At 42.6% G+C, this 19,199-nt stretch overlaps 1 protein-coding gene across 2 annotated transcripts in view; it reads left to right on the plus strand.

Moving 5' to 3' along the window:
* The window catches only part of Colgalt2 (collagen beta(1-O)galactosyltransferase 2), a 110,891-nt gene that overhangs the window by 74,419 nt on the left and 17,273 nt on the right, over positions 1–19,199 (plus strand). For both annotated transcript variants that reach the window (XR_001784706.1, NM_177756.4), the window contains exons 5-6: positions 10,615–10,819; positions 15,557–15,676. Coding sequence is in view for 1 of the 2 variants with exons in the window: in NM_177756.4 (NP_808424.3) it covers positions 10,615–10,819; positions 15,557–15,676 (325 nt within the window). In the remaining variant the exon portion in view is untranslated. The remainder of the gene's footprint in view (positions 1–10,614; positions 10,820–15,556; positions 15,677–19,199) is intronic.

Consider the following 19,199-nt stretch of genomic DNA (forward strand, 5'->3'; position numbering starts at 1 on the left):
TTATGGTGGCCTTTATTTATTTATTTATTTATTTATTATTAGATATTTTCTTTATATACATTTCAAATGCTATCCTGAAAGTTCCCTATACCCTCCCCTCCACCCCCGCCCTGCTCCCCTACCCACCCACTCCTACTTCTTGGTTCTGGCATTCCTCTGTACTGGGGCATATAATCTTTGCAAGACCAAGGGGCCTCTCTTCCCAATGATGGCTGACTAGGCCATCTTCTGCTACATATGCAGCTAGAGACACGAGCTCTGGGGGTACTGGTTAGTTCATATTGTTGTTCCACCTATAAGGTTGCAGACCCCTTCAGCTTATGGAGGCCATTCTTATTCAAACCACCAGAGAAGTGGAATCACTGTGTCAAAATTTATTCTGATAGTCTTTGATAAACATCAATCAATTTATTTCCATAGAGTTCTGAGAATTGGCGTGGACACAGAAGCTTGCTTTTCTTTTTTTTGCTTTAGTGGTTTTTTTTTTTTTTTAATAAAAATTAGTGGTACAAAATTTCAATTTGATGTAAGAACTGAGGCATAATTAAGAAGCAGATTTTTAATGTCATCTCAGGAATTACAAGATTGTTAAATGATTCATTAACTTAGATATACAGAAATAAAGATACAAATATTAAGACAATTATTTTTTTCTGCAAACCAGTCAGATGCTAATGGGCATCCCCACAGACCAGATTTCTATCACTTGTGTACTGAACTGTAGCGTCATTTAAAAAACAAAAAACAAAAAAACAGGGATTTGAGTCCTAGAAAATTTTTTTTCTATTTTTATGGAACTTCTCCCACTTGGTCCTTGTTTTTGACATTAACTGCAATAAAAAGCAAACGCTGAGTAACAGAATGATATTTCACTTGATGTGTGCCAAAGGAACCAGATAAACAATTTAATATGTGTAGTTAGCACGTGAAATGTGATGTGTTAATTTGTAGTTAACATGATATTGAAAACATCATGAGAAGGAAAAACAAATTTAGCTTTTTTTTGACAAATAAAATAAGTCAAAATCAACTATTATTTTTAAAGATGCAACTCTTAAAAGATCAGAAACAGTTCTGACATTTCAAGTGGAATTAATAGGATTTCTGGTGCTATAAGGTGTATTTTTGGACTGTAGGTAACTGTGACTAACTTATCTTTAGTCTGGGGGTAGGGAGCAAAGTCATCCTTTCTCTGTAACGGTTGTACTTAGACCTTTGTGAATTATCCGCCTTCTATTATCTTCTTGCAAATAACCGTAATTCATTACAGAATAGAAAACCTGATACACCTGAACAGTTTCCTCTTGAGGTCATACACAGCTAAACAGGTTCAAGGTTATATTTAGTTAGTACTTTGGCTAAATTACATAGAATCTGTTCCCAAAACCTATATTATTGCTTAGTACTTTGTTATGTTTTGGAAAAACATAACATGGTCATTCTCAACTGCATAAGGAAGTCAGAGCATAGGCTACATGAAATTTGTCTCAATCAGAGCAGAAACAGAAAACAAGAGTTCAAGACTAGTTTAAACTACATTATAAAGCCTTATCCCAAAAACCAAGTTCTCACCAGAACAGTGTTAACATGACTTTTGCTTTTACACATTTTAATCTACCAACATCTCCAATGGCTTGCCTGATAATGTAGTAATCATTGGCTCCAACACAGCACGAGACCAGAAATTCCTGATTGTGATTATATTTCTTGGTCCTAAGAGCTTTTGAATGATTCTTACCATCTACTGGACTTTGAGGAAGTGACACACTGATGTGTAGAAAGTTTATTCCATTTCTTGGGAGAAAACATCATATTAAGTTAGAATAAACTCGCCATTAACCATCTGCAATGCTCTACTGGGCAGGGCCACTTGAGGCTTGTTTCTGGTAAATTCTGCTTTGCCACCAGCAACAGGGGTGGGAGGAGGTTATCCTGGTGAGTGCAGCCTGCGAGTTTCTGTTAAGTTCCTTATTAAAAGCAAGTAGGAGAAATGTGCTCATTTATTTTGCAGAGCAAAACTCAATTCTGTACAACTTGGGCCAATTATAACCTTCCTCATCTGGGTTTGGCTTTCTTCCATTCCAGTCCATTTTCAACTTGGACAGGAACGGAAATGGCCAGTGACTTCATCAGCTCAAGGCAGGCCTACTTTCCAGATCCTTTAAACACATCCAAAACAAAACGATCTTGGCATGATGTGGCTAATGAACAGGACTTATTACCAATAAACTTTCGTTCTTCTGGAAGAATGAAACACCTCTCTTTGTGAAGCAAGCTGACTCTCTTTTTCTCTCTGCTTTCTACCATCCTTTCTCCCAGGATACTATATGATTCATCCTCCTCCTAAATTTTCCAAGTGTCTCATCCTGACACTACTCCTAGCAGTATTGACTTCAGTCTGTAGGGAGCCTCTTGAAGAACCCCACCCCCACCCCCTACCCTTCCCCCCATACACACACACGTGCCTTCATTAAAGAACTCTCGTAGACTGAAGCATTAGCAGAAGCCAATGCTCTAAGATCCCATAGCTAGCAGGTGGTGAATCTAAGGCGAATTAAGGTGAATCTAAGACACTGTCTTAGTTAGGGTTTTACTGCCATGACCAAGGCAACTCTTAAAAAAAAAAAAAAAAACCAGCATTTAATTGGGGCTGGCTTACAGGTTCAGAAGTTCAGTCCAGTATCATCAAGGCAGGAGTATGGCAGTGTTCAGGGAGGCATGGTGCAGGAGGAGCTGAGAGTTCTAAATCTTCATCTGAAGGCCGCTAGCAGATACTGGTTTCCAGGCAGCTAGGATGAGGGTCTTAAAGCCCACACCCATAAGACCACACCTACTCCAACAGGGTCACACCTTCTAATAGCGCCACTCCCCGGGCTACAAACCATCTACAAACCATCACAGACTCAAATCTCCCAAGTCCCAGTTTGTGGTCCTTCAACCTTATCATAGGGGGTGCTTGGGTTAGTAGTCAGGTGAACTGTTCCATACTCTGAAAAGTGTATCACAGAAGTAGATGGAGGTGAGGTACCTGATGCATGGTGCTGACATCACTACCAGAAATGCACCATAAAGGAGTAGGCATCCGTAAATACTTAGAACCGTGAGTACCCAGGGAGCATCGTGTGCTTCACAGTAGTCTTGTGAAATTTTCCAGTCAGCCCCCTGAGCCTGCATCTCCTACGGTATGTTTTTAAAATGCCTTTCAAAGCTTCTACATACTTTAAAGTATATTGGAATTTTTTAATCATTGTCTTTATGATTGGTACTGCTGGACTAGAGGTCCTTTGCAAGATTTTACATATCACAGGGCTGTAGTGGCTATTCCTGGTTGTCAACTTGACAATATTTGGAATGAACTACAATCCGGAATTGGAAGGCTCACCAGTGACCCTTATCTGGAGGCTTGGAGATCCTTATCTGGATCTTGGTTTGAAGATCTTGAGCCACAGTGGCTATGGATTCCAGAAGATTGAATCTCCGAGTTTAAGGAACACACCTTTAATCTGGGCTACGCCTTTCATCTGGGATTAAAGGTGTGGTGGAACACACCTTTAATCTGGGCTACACCTTCTGCTGGAGACAATATAAGGACATTGGAAGAAGGGAGTCTAGCTCTTGCTCTTGCTCCTTCGCCTGCTTGCTGCGTGAGACTGAGTAACTGCTAGATCCTTGGACTTCCATTCACAGCTGCGACTGAACAATTGTTGGGAATTGGGCTGCCGACTGTAAGTCATCAATAAATTCCTTTACTATCTAGAGACTATCTGTAAGTTCTGTGACTCTAGAGAACCCTGACTAATACAGAAGTTGGTACCAGGAGTGGTTCTAGAGTAACAGAAGTACAAGGATGAATCTTTTAAAATACTGGAATTGGCTTGTTGATCCACCAGCACTTTCAACTATTGAAACCTCTCCAGATTCTCTCCCTCCTGGGAGCTCAGAGAATTTTGAAGACCCATGGTTGAAACTATATTCCGAACTTAAAGAAGCTAATGACCTTGATTTTCTTAATGAATTAGGTGATTCAGTGCACAAAGCTTTCTACAAGATGGGGAAAAAATCGGAAAATGATTTTACTGGCTGGCTGCTCTTAGTATCTGTGGAAAAAATGATGAATGAAAGGAAGGAGTTGTGTGATAAAATCGAAAGGCTCCAGACACAAGTAAACGATCTAAAAGTTGCTAAGTGTGTCCTTGAGGAGAATCTTCTCTCTTGTAGCAATAGAGCTCAAGTTGCAGAAAATCAAACAGAAACTCTCATTGTAAGGTTGGCTGAACTACAGCGAAAATTCAAGTCTCATCCTCAGAGTGTGTCGACAGTTAAAGTAAGGGCTCTAATTGGCAAAGAATGGGATCCTACAACATGGGACGGGGATGTGTGGGAAGACCATGTTGAAGCTGAGAATTTTGAATCTTCAGATTCTCAAGGGTTTGCCCCACCTGAGGAAGTAGTACCCTCAGCCCCACCCCTTGAAATAATGCCTTCCCCACATGAGGAAATTAATTTTGCAGAGTCTGATAAACCAGCAATGACTTTCACTACTGATGTTTCTCAAGGCCCACCAATAGTTTCTTCTAGACCTGTGACCAGACTCAAAGCAAAACAGGCTCCTAGAGGGGAGGTAGAAAGTGTAGTCCATGAAGAAATTCGCTACACTACTAAGGAGCTTAATGAATTTGCTAATTCATTCAAGCAGAAACCTGGTGAATATGTGTGGGAATGGATTTTAAGGGTGTGGGATAAGGGTGGAAGGAACATAAAACTAGAGCAGGCTGAGTTTATTGACATGGGTCCTCTGAGTAGAGATTCTAGGTTTAATACGGAAGCTCGCATAGTTAAAAAAGGTGTCAAAAGTTTGTTTGAATGGTTGGCTGAGGTGTTTATCAAAAGATGGCCTACTGGAAATGACTTGGAGATGCCTGATATTCCGTGGCTTAGTGTTGATGAAGGGATTTTAAGACTTAGGGAAATTGCAATGCTAGAGTGGATATATTGTGTAAAGCATAATTGTCCACAATGGGAAGGTCCAGAAAATATGCCTTTCACCAGCTCTATAAGACGCAAATTGGTGAGAGGGGCACCAGCACATTTGAAGGGTTTTGTTCTTTCCCTTTTCCTTGTGCCAGATCTTAGCATTGGAGATGCTTCTGCTCAATTAGATGAATTAAATTCACTGGGTTTAGTTGGATTCCGAGGTAACAAGGGCCAGGTGGCAGCATTGAATCGCCGGAGACAAGGTGATTCTAGTTATTATAATGGACAGCGTAGACAAAAGAATGTTTATAATAACATACCCAGTAATGGTCAGCACAGGAGAGGTGAAATTTATGATGGCATAACTCGGTTGGACCTTTGGTACTGGCTAACCAATCATGGTGTTTCCAGGAATGAAATACATAGGAAGCCTACTGCATATTTGTTTGATCTGTATAAGCAGAAAAATTCTCAAACAAATGAAAGAAGGGCTACATTAGATCGTGGTAAACAGCCAAATGAAAGAAAGGCTACATTAGATCGTGGTAAACAGCAATCTCGGCCAGTGAATCAATTTCCAGACTTGAGACAGTTTGCAGATCCAGAACCCCTTGAATGAAGGGGTGGCCAGGTTCCGCTGAGGAAGGATCTTGATAAGACACCCAAAGGTTTTGCTGTTACCCTTTCTCCAGTTCTTCCCCAGAGGGACCTACGGCCTTTTACAAGGGTAACTGTACACTGGGGAAAAGGAAATAATCAGACTTTTCGGGGTCTGCTGGATACTGGTTCTGAGTTGACACTGATCCCAGGGGATCCCAAGAAACATTGTGGCCCTCCAGTTAAAGTAGGGGCTTATGGAGGGCAGGTGATTAATGGAGTTTTGACTGATGTCCGACTCACAGTAGGTCCAGTAGGTCCCCGGACATATCCTGTGGTGATTTCCCCAGTTCCAGAATGTATAATTGGGATAGATATACTCAGAAATTGGCAGAATTCTCATATTGGTTCCCTGAACTGTAGAGTGAGGGCTATTATGGTTGGAAAGGCCAAATGGAAGCCTTTAGAGTTGCCTCTGCCAAAGAAAATAGTGAATCAAAAACAGTATCATATTCCTGGAGGAATTGCAGAAATTACTGCCACTATCAAGGACTTGAAAGATGCAGGGGTGGTGGTTCCCACCACATCTCCATTTAACTCTCCTATCTGGCCAGTGCAGAAAACAGATGGATCATGGAGAATGACAGTTGATTATCGAAAACTAAATCAGGTGGTAACTCCAATTGCAGCTGCTGTACCAGATGTAGTTTCGTTACTTGAGCAAATTAACACATCTCCTGGCACCTGGTATGCGGCTATTGATCTGGCAAATGCCTTCTTCTCAGTACCTGTCCATAAGGACCACCAGAAGCAATTTGTTTTCAGTTGGCAAGGCCAACAGTATACCTTCACAGTTTTGCCTCAAGGATATATTAACTCTCCTGCCCTGTGTCATAATTTAGTTAGAAGGGATCTTGATCGTTTGGATCTTCCACAAAATATCACATTGGTGCACTATATTGATGACATTATGCTGATTGGACCAAGTGAGCAGGAAGTAGCAACTACTTTGGACTCATTGGTAACACATATGCGTATCAGAGGATGGGAAATAAATCCAACCAAAATTCAAGGACCATCTACCTCAGTGAAATTCTTAGGAGTCCAGTGGTGTGGAGCATGCAGAGATATTCCTTCTAAGGTGAAAGATAAGTTATTGCACCTGGCCCCTCCTACAACCAAGAAAGAAGCACAACGTTTAGTGGGTCTATTTGGATTCTGGAGACAACACATCCCTCACTTGGGTGTGTTACTTAGGCCTATTTACTAAGTGACTCGGAAAGCTGCTAGCTTTGTGTGGGGCCTGGAACAGGAGAAGGCCCTTCAACAGGTCCAGGCTGCTGTGCAGGCTGCTCTACCACTTGGACCATATGACCCAGCAGACCCAATGGTACTTGAGGTGTCTGTGGCTGATAGAGATGCTGTTTGGAGCCTCTGGCAGGCCCCTGTAGGTGAATCACAGAAAAGACCTTTGGGATTTTGGAGCAAAGCTCTACCATCATCTGCAGACAACTATTCTCCCTTTGAAAAACAGCTCTTGGCCTGCTATTGGGCCTTAGTGGAAACCGAACGTTTGACAATAGGACACCAAGTTACTATGCGACCTGAACTACCCATCATGAGCTGGGTACTATCAGACCCTGCAAGACATAAAGTGGGACGCGCACAGCAGCAGTCTATTATCAAATGGAAGTGGTATATACGTGATCGGGCCAGAGCAGGTCCTGAAGGCACAAGCAAGTTACATGAAGAAGTTGCTCAAATGCCTATGGTTTCTACTCCTGTTACAATGCCATCTGCTGCCAAACATGTGCCAATAGCCTCATGGGGTGTTCCCTATGATCAACTGACCAAAGAGGAGAAGACTAGAGCCTGGTTTACTGATGGCTCTGCACGTTATGCAGGCACCACCCGGAAGTGGACAGCTGCAGCATTACAACCCCTTTCTGGGACAACCCTGAAAGACACAGGTGAAGGGAAATCTTCACAGTGGGCAGAACTTCGGGCAGTACACATGGTATTACAGTTTGTTTGCAAGAAGAAATGGCCAGATGTACGATTATTCACTGACTCATGGGCTGTAGCCAATGGATTGGCTGGATGGTCAGGGACTTGGAAAGATCACAATTGGAAAACTGGTGAGAAAGACATCTGGGGAAGAAGTATGTGGATAGATCTCTCCAAATGGGCAAAGGATGTGAAGATATTTGTGTCCCATGTAAATGCTCACCAAAAGGTGACTTCAGCAGAGGAGGAGTTCAATAATCAAGTGGATAAGATGACCCGTTCTGTGGACAGTCAGCCTCTCTCCCCAGCCATCCCTGTCATTGCTCAATGGGCACATGAACAAAGTGGCCATGGTGGTCGAGATGGAGGTTATGCTTGGGCTCAGCAACACGGGCTTCCACTCACCAAAGCTGACCTGGCTACAGCTGCTGCTGATTGCTAGATCTGCCAACAGCAGAAACCAACACTGAGCCCCAGATATGGCACCATTCCTCGAGGTGACCAGCCAGCAACCTGGTGGCAGGTTGACTACATTGGACCACTTCCTTCGTGGAAAGGACAGCGTTTTGTTCTTACTGGAGTAGATACTTATTCTGGTTATGGATTTGCCTTTCCTGCACGTAATGCCTCTGCTAAAACCACCATTCACGGACTGACAGAATGCCTTATTTATCGTCATGGTATTCCACACAGTATTGCTTCTGACCAAGGAACTCACTTCACAGCCAGAGAAGTACGACAGTGGGCCCACGATCATGGAATTCACTGGTCTTACCACATTCCCCATCATCCTGAAGCAGCTGGTCTGATAGAAAGATGGAATGGCCTTTTGAAGACGCAGTTACAGCGCCAATTAGGTGGTAACAGCTTGGAAGGCTGGGGCAGAGTTCTTCAGAAGGCAGTATATGCTTTGAAACAGCGCTCGATATATGGTACAGTTTCACCCATAGCCAGGATTCATGGGTCCAGGAATCAAGGGGTGGAAAATGGAATAGTTCCACTTACTATCACTCCTTGTGACCCTCTAGGAAAATTTTTGCTTCCTGTCCCCATAACTCTAGGTTCTGCTGGCCTAGAAGTTTTGGCTCCAGAGAGGGGAGTGCTCCTACCAGGAGCTACAACAAACGTTCCATTGAACTGGAAGCTCAGACTTCACCCTGGTCATTTTGGGCTTTTAATGCCCTTAAACTAACAGGCTAAAAAAGGAATAACAGTGTTAGGAGGGGTGATAGATCCAGATTACCATGGGGAAATTGGATTACCTCTTCACAATGGTGGTAAGCAAGATTATGTCTGGAGTGTAGGAGATCCCTTAGGACGTCTCTTAGTACTACCATGTCCTGTGATTAAAGTCAATGGGAAACTACAACAGCCTAATCCAAGCAGGATGACAAAGGACGCAGACCCATCAGGAATGAAGGTATGGGTCAATCCTCCAGGAAAAGAGCCAAGACCTGCTGAGGTGCTGGCTGAAGGAGAAGGAAATACAGAATGGGTAGTAGAGGAAGGTAGTTATAAATACCAATTAAGGCCACGTAACCAGTTGCAGAAACGAGGATTATAAAGTAATATGAATGCCCATTGTAAATTTACTAATGCGTTTGCGATTGTACGAGGGATAGTTATATCATGTTAGGCGTATTTACAACCTTGTTATTGTTTTATGTGAACATGAGATATTATTTGTGTCAAGTTGACAAGGGGTGGATTGTAGTGGCTATTCCTGGTTGTCAACTTGACAATATTTGGAATGAACTACAATCCGGAATTGGAAGGCTCACCAGTGACCCTTATCTGGAGGCTTGGAGATCCTTATCTGGATCTTGGTTTGAAGATCTTGAGCCACAGTGGCTATGGATTCCAGAAGATTGAATCTCCGAGTTTAAGGAACACACCTTTAATCTGGGCTACGCCTTTCATCTGGGATTAAAGGTGTGGTGGAACACACCTTTAATCTGGGCTACACCTTCTGCTGGAGACAATATAAGGACATTGGAAGAAGGGAGTCTAGCTCTTGCTCTTGCTCCTTCGCCTGCTTGCTGCGTGAGACTGAGTAACTGCTAGATCCTTGGACTTCCATTCACAGCTGCGACTGAACAATTGTTGGGAATTGGGCTGCCGACTGTAAGTCATCAATAAATTCCTTTACTATCTAGAGACTATCTGTAAGTTCTGTGACTCTAGAGAACCCTGACTAATACACAGGGCTAAGCCTGTGTCATATCATTTATTAACTCTCCATCATTTATCTTAATGCCTGGGTCACAGCAGGTGCTCGATGAGTTATTTGTTGAATAGACAATTAAGTTTGGATGGGAAACAAATTGAGTCACACCAACGTTATTGAAAACCAATGAGAAGACAGGTTGAATTGTGCTCTCACACTGGAGAAAATGTTAAAGCAGGGGGTGGGGTCCCCCAAAGGTGCAGAGCTCTGAAAAAAATAAAAGACCCAGATGTATATGTGGAAATAATGTTAACCAAGTGTAACATAGTCATTTCAATGCTAGCCAATACTGGCTGATGCTTTCTTGATGCTAGACATTACTCTAAGTACTTCATAGTTTCACCTTACTTAATGATATGAGGAAAAACCTCTGGGGTAGATAATACTGTCTGTTCCTGTTTCGGAGCTCAGGAAAGAGACATAGCAAGCGAGACACCGATAATAATAAGGAGCCGAGGAAAGGCTTGAACACAGAGGGCGTGGACCAGAACACATATCCATACTTGCCTGCTCGGGCCCCTACTTGTTAATATTAGTCCTTCATATTTAATCATAAGCTAATATCTACTATACTTTGTGAAAGTATTAAATCAACAGGAATGAAATAAAATGGTTCCCGCTATTAGAACCCCTCTATATTTTAAGTGCAAGTTAATTTCTTGAGTTCATTTAGAAATTTCTAATTCATGGTAATAAAAGTGGCAACACTGGAGATTTCTATTGCCCTGTGATGGCCTAGAGGGTCGAGATGCCTGGATAATGATGCCTTCAGATGAGAGGACATGGTCTCTCTACTTGCTCTTTTCCAGGGCTTCTACAAGCGGACCCCAGACTACCTTCAGATTAGAGAATGGAAAAGGATGGGCTGCTTCCCCGTCCCCATGGTCCACTCCACCTTCCTGATTGACCTCAGGAAAGAGGCCTCTGACAAGCTGGCTTTCTACCCCCCACACCAGGACTACACCTGGACCTTTGATGACATCATCGTTTTTGCCTTCTCCAGCAGGCAAGCAGGTACTGTCTATGCTGGGCTGTGGGCTGCCATAGAACACTGCAAGTGACCCGCTTCTGCGTACTGTGTTTATTTTAAAACACACCTAACTCAATTTCAAGTCCGTTAGAGGCATTGAGGTGCTTGTAGTAACCATGCCAGAATCCTCTGTGTTGCTGTCCCCGGTCACCAAAGGCAGCCACACAGGACTCCAGTCCTGTTTAATGAGGATCTAAGTTGATGAAAAAGACAATAACAGGGTCCTTGAAAATCTCACTGACTCTCTAGAGCTAATGATATTGTTGTTGCTAATTACAAGAATTCTATTATTAAATTGGGACCTAGAACAACACTGGTAAAGTCCCCAGGTTTCACAAATGGAGCTGTTTCTTCTCAGAAATAATCTATGCCGCTGTAGTGCCTCTGCCCCACAATTCTTAACAGCCTAGATTCTTTCCGCATTACTATTCCATAATTCAGGAGGCATTATCCTTAGTTGTAGGATTCAAGATACCCCACCACCCAGGATGCATCCATCCATCCTACATTGACTTGTAGGGCTCTTCCCCTATCAGAGTCCAGCCCAGCCCAGCCCAGCTCAGCCCAGCCCAGAAGTTGAACTCAGCACTTCTGTGCAAGTCTCCTCAGTGAGAACTTAGCAAGAGGTCTCTGCCTAGCTGGGAGGGCTCAGGATGTCATTGGTATTCTGAGCAGTTGAAAGAAAGCCCAACTCTCTCGCTGCTGAGAATAGATACCGGAGGTCTCAGCCTCCGTCTCTGTGCAAAGAGAGGCAAAGCCAGACTTAGGTACCTGGTGAGTCACTAGGCAACCATTGCCACTGGATTTTGTGAGCTTCTTGACAAAGCCACATCAATAGGAAGGAAAGGGGTTTTGGTTTGCTTTGCTTTTTCTTTTTTTTCTCTCTTTCCTTCCTCCCATTCCAGGTCAGGAAGATTCATGGCGTTACTAAGGCAAACTCTTAGGCTCTCCTGACAGCCCTCGGGCCTATTAGCAATGTATCACTTGGCCTCTAACAAAATGGGTTTAGAAACCAAGAAGATGGTGAAATATGGCTATCTAAGTTATGGTGAAAATGACTTTCCAAAGCTCCCTGGTAGCTTGCTAGAAGACAAGAATATTGATACCAAATCCAAACTGTGATTTGCACATAAAGTCACAGATGTTCCACTCACTTGTGTGTGCACATTTGAAAAGAAGGAGAGTACTTTGTAGAAATGGTAAGGCTGGTTTCCACGTTTGGTTGAATTGATTTAGACTGCTTGGCCAAACATAGGCATTTAGAGGCCTTATGTTAAGGAAAGGGCAGGCACTCCTCATATGGTCTGCAAGTTGGCACGAAGGTCCTTGTGTCCATGTTAATAGGAGCTGCTTCTCGATGTGTGATTTGCTGTGACATCTCCGGGGCCAGAAACAGAAGCAGGGCCTTCCTGTTCCAGCAAGTTCTGCCAAGCCTTTGCTTCAGATTCTGTAAAAAACAAAAATGGATATTTTAAGAAACTAAACTGTCAATGAGTATGGTGATCGTCAGTTTCTAACAGAGATCTCCTTTATACCCATGGCACAAGGCGTCTTTGTGACCCAGGAATTAAATGAGGATATATCTATTTTAAACTAACACACAGGTGTTAGGCCTGGAAGATGGTTGCAGGCTATGCTGGAACTTTTCATCTTTGCTGTTTGTACAGTCTGCTCACCACAAATGTATGCATTATTTGTCAGATTTCCCAGACATATTTCTGAGACATTAAAAGCAGATATAGATGCCCAAGACTGTTAGCAAATCATCTAAGGGAAACAAGAGGCAGAAAAGGAAAGAGGCACTGTAACTGTGCCCAGCACTATGTTAGAGTCTACAGTTGTTGGGAAGTTCAGATCCTTTGCTGTGGAAATAGTAAGTTTTTAAGAGCTATGAACACCGAGGGCCAGAGTAGTTGTTATAGAAGAGTCTCAGTGGCAATAATGAGGACAAGGGCAAGGATTCACACACACACACACACACACACACACACACACACACACACAATGTAACTAGTGAGCATTGTTCTGTATCATAGCCACAGGAGCCCTCTTCTGTACTAGCCAAGAATCTTCCAAATAATTCATCCACTGCGAACAAAATAAAAAATGTGAGTGATGGGCAGGCAGATGCAGATGATGCAGGCCTCTGTCTGCATCACTTATGCTGGTCCTAAGTGCCTCCCAGGGTAGATGGCACCCTAGGAACTAACAGCCTTGAGACTAAGCTGTAAGATCCAGGTGGAAAGAGAAGTTGGAGCTGGCCCTTGGGGACAGAGATTTGGTACTAATGACTTACTGCGTGGCCCTGGACCAGTTGCAGCCTGTGTCTGATGTCTCATCACAGGTATTATTTATCAGTCTTTGTGACTCACATGTATGTGAGCTCAGGAAAGCATTGGTGCCTTCATTAGGAAAACAAAGCACTTCCCTTGTAACACTCACCCCTCCTTCCCAGAGACTCACTAGAAACTGTTACAAGATATTCTCAGAGGCTTGATGTAATTATCAGTGCTTCTCCCTATTTTTATCATATTACCCAGGCACGTAGTTGAAAGAGTCCAGTGACCTAAGATTTATTAAAACAAACACTCCCAATGCATCACTCCTGAGGATGGGTGCAGAAGCATAGTATTAGTGTCTTTATTTCTAAGTAGCACGCATTCCTCTTCTCTTGCTTGCTTTCTTTTCTTCTGCCTTATATTTCCCCTTCAAAATCAACTCTTCATTATAGAAGATAGTAAGTTAGTTCACTTCCCTTGGCCTTCTATGTGGAAACACATTCTTCCTATCACCTTGTCCTCTGATGTCATTTAATATTCTGGGTGTTAGGGGTGGATAAATAGGTTAGTAATTAAGATTAATGTGGTGTTCCTGCAGAGGACTTGGTATGATTCCCAGCACACACATAGTGACTCACAACTGTGTACCTTCAGTTCTAAGAGTCCTCTTCTGTCCTTCTTGAGCACCAGGCACACATGTGGTACATAAACATACATATGTGCACTCACAAGTACACACAAATAATAATAATTAAATATTTAAAAGACCTTCAGGTTTTATTATAATTACATGATCCTAAAACATTGAGAATACTATATTATAAATATTGCCTTTATCAAACTTAGTAATAAGTGCTGTCCACTTTTGCAAGTTAGATGATTCTAAGATGTCTGTCTTGAAACTCTAATCTCTGAGCTTCACAGCCATCAAACTGAGACTGAGTTTGCTTCTGTCATACATCACCTTTCTTGGGTCTTGAGTCTTTCTTGTGCATGGTGATCTTTCTTCTCCCCCCCTCTTACTTTCTTCCTTTTCCTTGTCTTTGTCTTCATCATATAATAACTTTCTGAGAAAGTGTGATGAGAGGTAAATGTTCCATAGATTTGCATTTCACATCTGGAAATGCCTTTCTTGTACCTGCTCACCTGATGGATAGTTTGGCTAAGTATCATATTGCCTTTTAATGGAAGCCTTAGGAAGTTAAATGGTTAAAGGGGGGGTGTCTGAGTATCATAGAGAGGCAACATAAACACTGTCTTTTTCATCCATGCTCTTAGTTCATTACAACTTGGTAAAAAGTCACATTCTGGTTTGTATCCCCACAAATAGTCACATAAGCAAACAGCACAACCAGTGAGTTCACTTAAACAAGTCAGAGGAGACAGCATCTGGAGAGACCAACCAGGATCAGTAAAGGTGGAGGACAAAGCCCCCTTTCTCTCCTTGTTCTTCTCTGTTAATGCCCTAAGACAGCTTCACTTGGCTTGGCAGATGTTAGGGGCCGACTGCTGGAAATTTCATCTGCCCCAAATAAAGATGTCACTATGTAGATAATTTCCTCAGGAAAACACTGATGGTTGTAAGCAATTAACAAACCAGGGGCTTTAGTGCACCGCCCAGAGCTTGGCAGGTTTGTCCTTGCAACTAAGGAAGCTGGGTTCGTGGCTGGGACTGTATGAGGCCATCTTGAGTCTTCTTTCTTGGCTGTCTAGCTGGACAGAGATGCTGTATAGTTCTCCCTGCCCACTGGTGGACTGGCGGAGACTAAGCCTGAATATAACAGAACTAAGACACCACTGGCATCGCCACACTGTAGGTGCTTAATGAGTTTTGAGAGGAATGTGCTTTTTTTGTCATTATTAATTTATTCTTGAGAATTTTGCTCATTGGTCATCCTAAATCCATGCCAGTGCAGGAAAAAATAAATAAAACCAAGAGGAACCATGGGAAATGATAAATTTCCTCTGTATCTTTTAAATATTTTGTTTTTCATGAGCTTGGCTTTAGTTTTAATAATCTGTTATCTCTACAGGATCTTCCTGTGTGCTTTCATATCAAATATGGATTTCATTCCTTGTCCTCTTCTTATTTCCTGCATGTGGATTAGAGTGTTCCATTCTGCTCTCTGGAATGGAATTCCTTCTTCCTGTCTGATTGCTTCATGCCTTTACAGTGTCCATTTCAAGCCACAAATGTGCTTTTTTTCTTTAGAAAGAAAAGTCAATTTCCTCTGAACTGAAGAATGGCCCAGAGTTTTTAAGAGCCCCCCACCAAATCAGTTTCAACTTTTTAATAAAAGAATATTGTAAAGCTCTATAGACGGCTCCCCAAAGAAGCCACTTGTTGGACTTCAGCATTGAACTCATGTCAGCCCCATGGATTCTCCCTCTCTTGCCTAGTGTGTTTTTTGATTGGTTGACTCTGGTCTCTCACCTCTTCAGGCATCCAGATGTACCTGTGCAACAAGGAACACTATGGCTACCTGCCCATCCCTCTGAAGCCCCACCAGACACTGCAGGAGGACGTCGAGAACCTCATCCATGTACAGATAGAAGCAATGAGTGAGTGACCCAGGAGCCAGCGCAACCTTGTCTAGCTCATTGTAACAGTAACCAGGCCAGCCGTAGTCAACTGTGACCAGCCATGACCAGCCATGGCCAGCCCTGGATCTCTGCTTCTCAGTCTGACATTTCATAGCTACAACTATGTCTAGGCTGAAGTACAGACATTCATCTGCCCTTGAATTCTTAGGTTTTTTTCCATGAAATACAGATATGACAAGGTCAGCTGGACAATGCTGGTATTCACCTTTAATCTCAGCCCTCAGGAGGCAGAGGCAGGAAATCTCTGAGTTCAAGGTCAGACTGGTCTACAGAGCAAGTTCCAGAACAGCCAGGGCTACAGAGAGAAACTCTATTTCAAAAACAAACAAATAAACAAACAACAACAACAACAATCCCAAATATGATAAAGTCATTGTATTCAGGGAGTTTCCTGTTTTGGTGGATAGCCAGATCCATGAGTAAATATGTGTTCTACAATGCAGTAAATGCTGAAATAGTGCTGTGTAAAATGAATTTATATCGTATCTTTGCTACTTTCTAATTATATGACTCTGGGCCTGGGGTGGAGAAAGGTGCACGTATATGTGCTTGTGCATACATGCGTGTGTGTGTGTGTGTGTGTGTGTGTGTGTACTAACACAAGAAGAGCAGTAATAACTTTAACTTAATAATAGCTTATGATGTAACTTATACAATGCTGAATACCATTTGTATACTCTCTCAATAATTGTCACAATAACTCCATGAAGGGGAACTACTAACCCCCAAATAAAGCTGAAGAAATTCAAATATAGGTGAGTCTATCATTCTACTGATGGCAGATTAAGTTTTGAGTCAAACGTGGCACCTCCAACTCCCATGGCCTCAACCACTGTGTTGCCAGTGCCACTGAGTCTAGCACAATTTTGGACTTGATATGTTTCATCATCAGTAACTAAACTTACTGGTGGCAAAAGAAGAGAAGCTAACTGACCCATTAATTCTGGAGAGTGTACTGGTGGTGGCTTCCCATAGGGAATCTTTTCTGTGTCTCACCACAGTGGAAGTGGGTAGGAGACAGTAGAAAGTGAGGTTGGAGCATGGCCAGGAGCACAGGCAGAGGACCTCTAATGAAGCAGAGGACATTGGACTTTCCTTGAAGGGAAGGCATTTTGAAGGAATTTGAGCTAAGACATGGAGTTAGGTTGAAATGCAGATTTAGGGAGGTCACTCTAGGAAGAGAGGATAAATGAGTGGGTCACGGGTCAGTGGGTGCTGGTCTACACCAGAGCTAAAAGAATGTCACATGGCAGGTTAGGCAGAGGATGGTAAAAGTCTCAACTAAACCAGTGGCCACAGAAGTGGGAAAGACTTTTTTAAATGAAATAATAGAAATCAGGATGTAGATGTAAGAAGACACAGCCAGAGTTGGCCACAGGCGAATGAGCAAGGATAGAGGCGTGGAAAACTCTCCAGTGTCTGCATGGTGTTAGTTTTAAGTGGACTAAGGCTTTAAAAACAAAAGTTTTAAAGAGAAGCACACAACTTTATTTTCCAACCCACCAAGTTGTCTGTGGGTAGCTGTTTCCCATTCTCTCCATCTATAAATTTCCCTTGTACCATATTAGTCTCGGGACACAGACTACTTCTCACCACCTCCCATAGTTACTAATTCATGATTGAATGGACTAAGATGAGCTAAGGACAGAAGAGGGTTAACTCACTGACAGCACTTCTTGGACCAGCCCTTAGGAAGCCATTTTATGAATCAATCTCTCTCTCTCTTTCTCTCTCTCTCTCTCTCTCTCTCTCTCTCTCTCTCTCCGTGTGTGTGTGTGTGTGTGTGTGTGTGTGTTTGTGAAGTGACATATATCACAAGTATTAGGAAGTCAAAGCATTTTACAGTCAACACTCCATTTTCAGAGATTCACAGTTTAATTGAAGAGTCAGATCTAATATTTAAATGGCACTAACAATACAGTGCGCTGTGAAATGAGCAGGTGCAAAGACAACAGAAATTTAGAATAGAGAGAGGTTATTGTGGCCTGTGTGCTCACACCCAACCCTGAGGCTTCTTTAGCTGATGTTGGGTAGAAGTGAGAGTCCTCAAACGAGAAGACTGATATAGTCAGGACACCACAGGATGAGGAAGGAGACAAGCAGACCAATGACTTCCATCCTGAAGAAAGTGGGCTAAAGCATTAGAAGAAACTACAGTTTGAAAGGTTGAAGTGCCTTGAATGAAATGGTCTTTAATTGGACAGTCCAGATGAAGTAGACGATCCATCCTAAGGAAACAATGAAGGTTTTAATAAAAAAGGATCAGGCTATATAAACTCAGCACATGCACACTGCATAATTTCCCATAATAATGAATTCAGCAATGGGGAAATCAAGCAAAGCCTTGCACCATGAATTTATATTTTAACAGAGACATAGGTAATATATTAAGGAAGCAGTTGCATGAATCTTTGGGGGATGAATTCCAAGCAGAAAGAACAATACATATAAAGACCACTAGAGAGAAGAAACCTTGGGAGTGGTCCAGGGCCAGGGGCCAACATGGTGAGGAACAAGGAGCTGGATAGGACATGAAGTCATGGATGAACGCAGAACATACCAGCCATGGCAAGGAATTTGGATTTTATCCTAAGAGCAACATGAGTCCATAAGATGGTGTGATGTGATTTTATGTATTTTAAAAGATCACTCAAGCTGTGGTATGGGTATTAGAGTATAAGGAATTAATACATAGTTCATGTTAAGAGATGTTAGTGGTTGAGATTTGAGCTGTGGCAAGAAGGTAATGAGAAACAGACAGGCTTAAGGTACATTTTAATGGCAGAGCCCATTGTACTTATAGTTGCTTGGAGGCAGCCCATGAAGCAAAGGGAAAATTAAGAATGACTCTAGCATTGAGTCCATCATGTACGCTTGAAATATTTATTTCAAGTCTGAATAGAGAGGCCAGGAGATAAGTGGATATATGAATCTATGGGTTTAGGGAAGAGATTCCACAGAGAAAGACATTTAAGACTCATAACACCAAAAGGATATTTGAAGCCAAGAAACAATGTGACCTCATGTAGTCAAGCAAAAGAGGACAGATCCCCAGAGTGGACTAACAGCCAGAAGGCTGAGAAGGAAAAGGGAGTTATGTTTTGAGAAAGAGCCAAATGACGTGAGGAAGCCAAGCAAAATGAGGGCAAATCAGTGATGCTCAGTAATGTCAGACTAGAACTCTGTACCAGCTACAGCAGCTCATGCCTGCAATCCTATCACTTCGGAGGCTGAGGCAGCAGCCTCAAGAGTTTCAGGCTGGCCTGAGCTGCATAGCAAGTTCCAGAGCAATCTAGAGTACAGAGTGAGACCCTGTCAAGAGAAGATGGAAGAGAGAAAGACAGCTCTGTTACCAATTTTGGTAAGAAGTACCTTAATGCAATGATAGTGACACAAGCTGATTAGAATAGCCCAAAGAGAAGAGAAAATGGAATCTTGATGACAGGTGAATAAAGGAAATGGGCAGAGCTGCTGGGAGTGC

This window comes from Mus musculus, chromosome 1 (assembly GCF_000001635.26).
Source record: "Mus musculus strain C57BL/6J chromosome 1, GRCm38.p6 C57BL/6J".
Classification (NCBI taxonomy): Eukaryota; Metazoa; Chordata; class Mammalia; order Rodentia; family Muridae; genus Mus; species Mus musculus.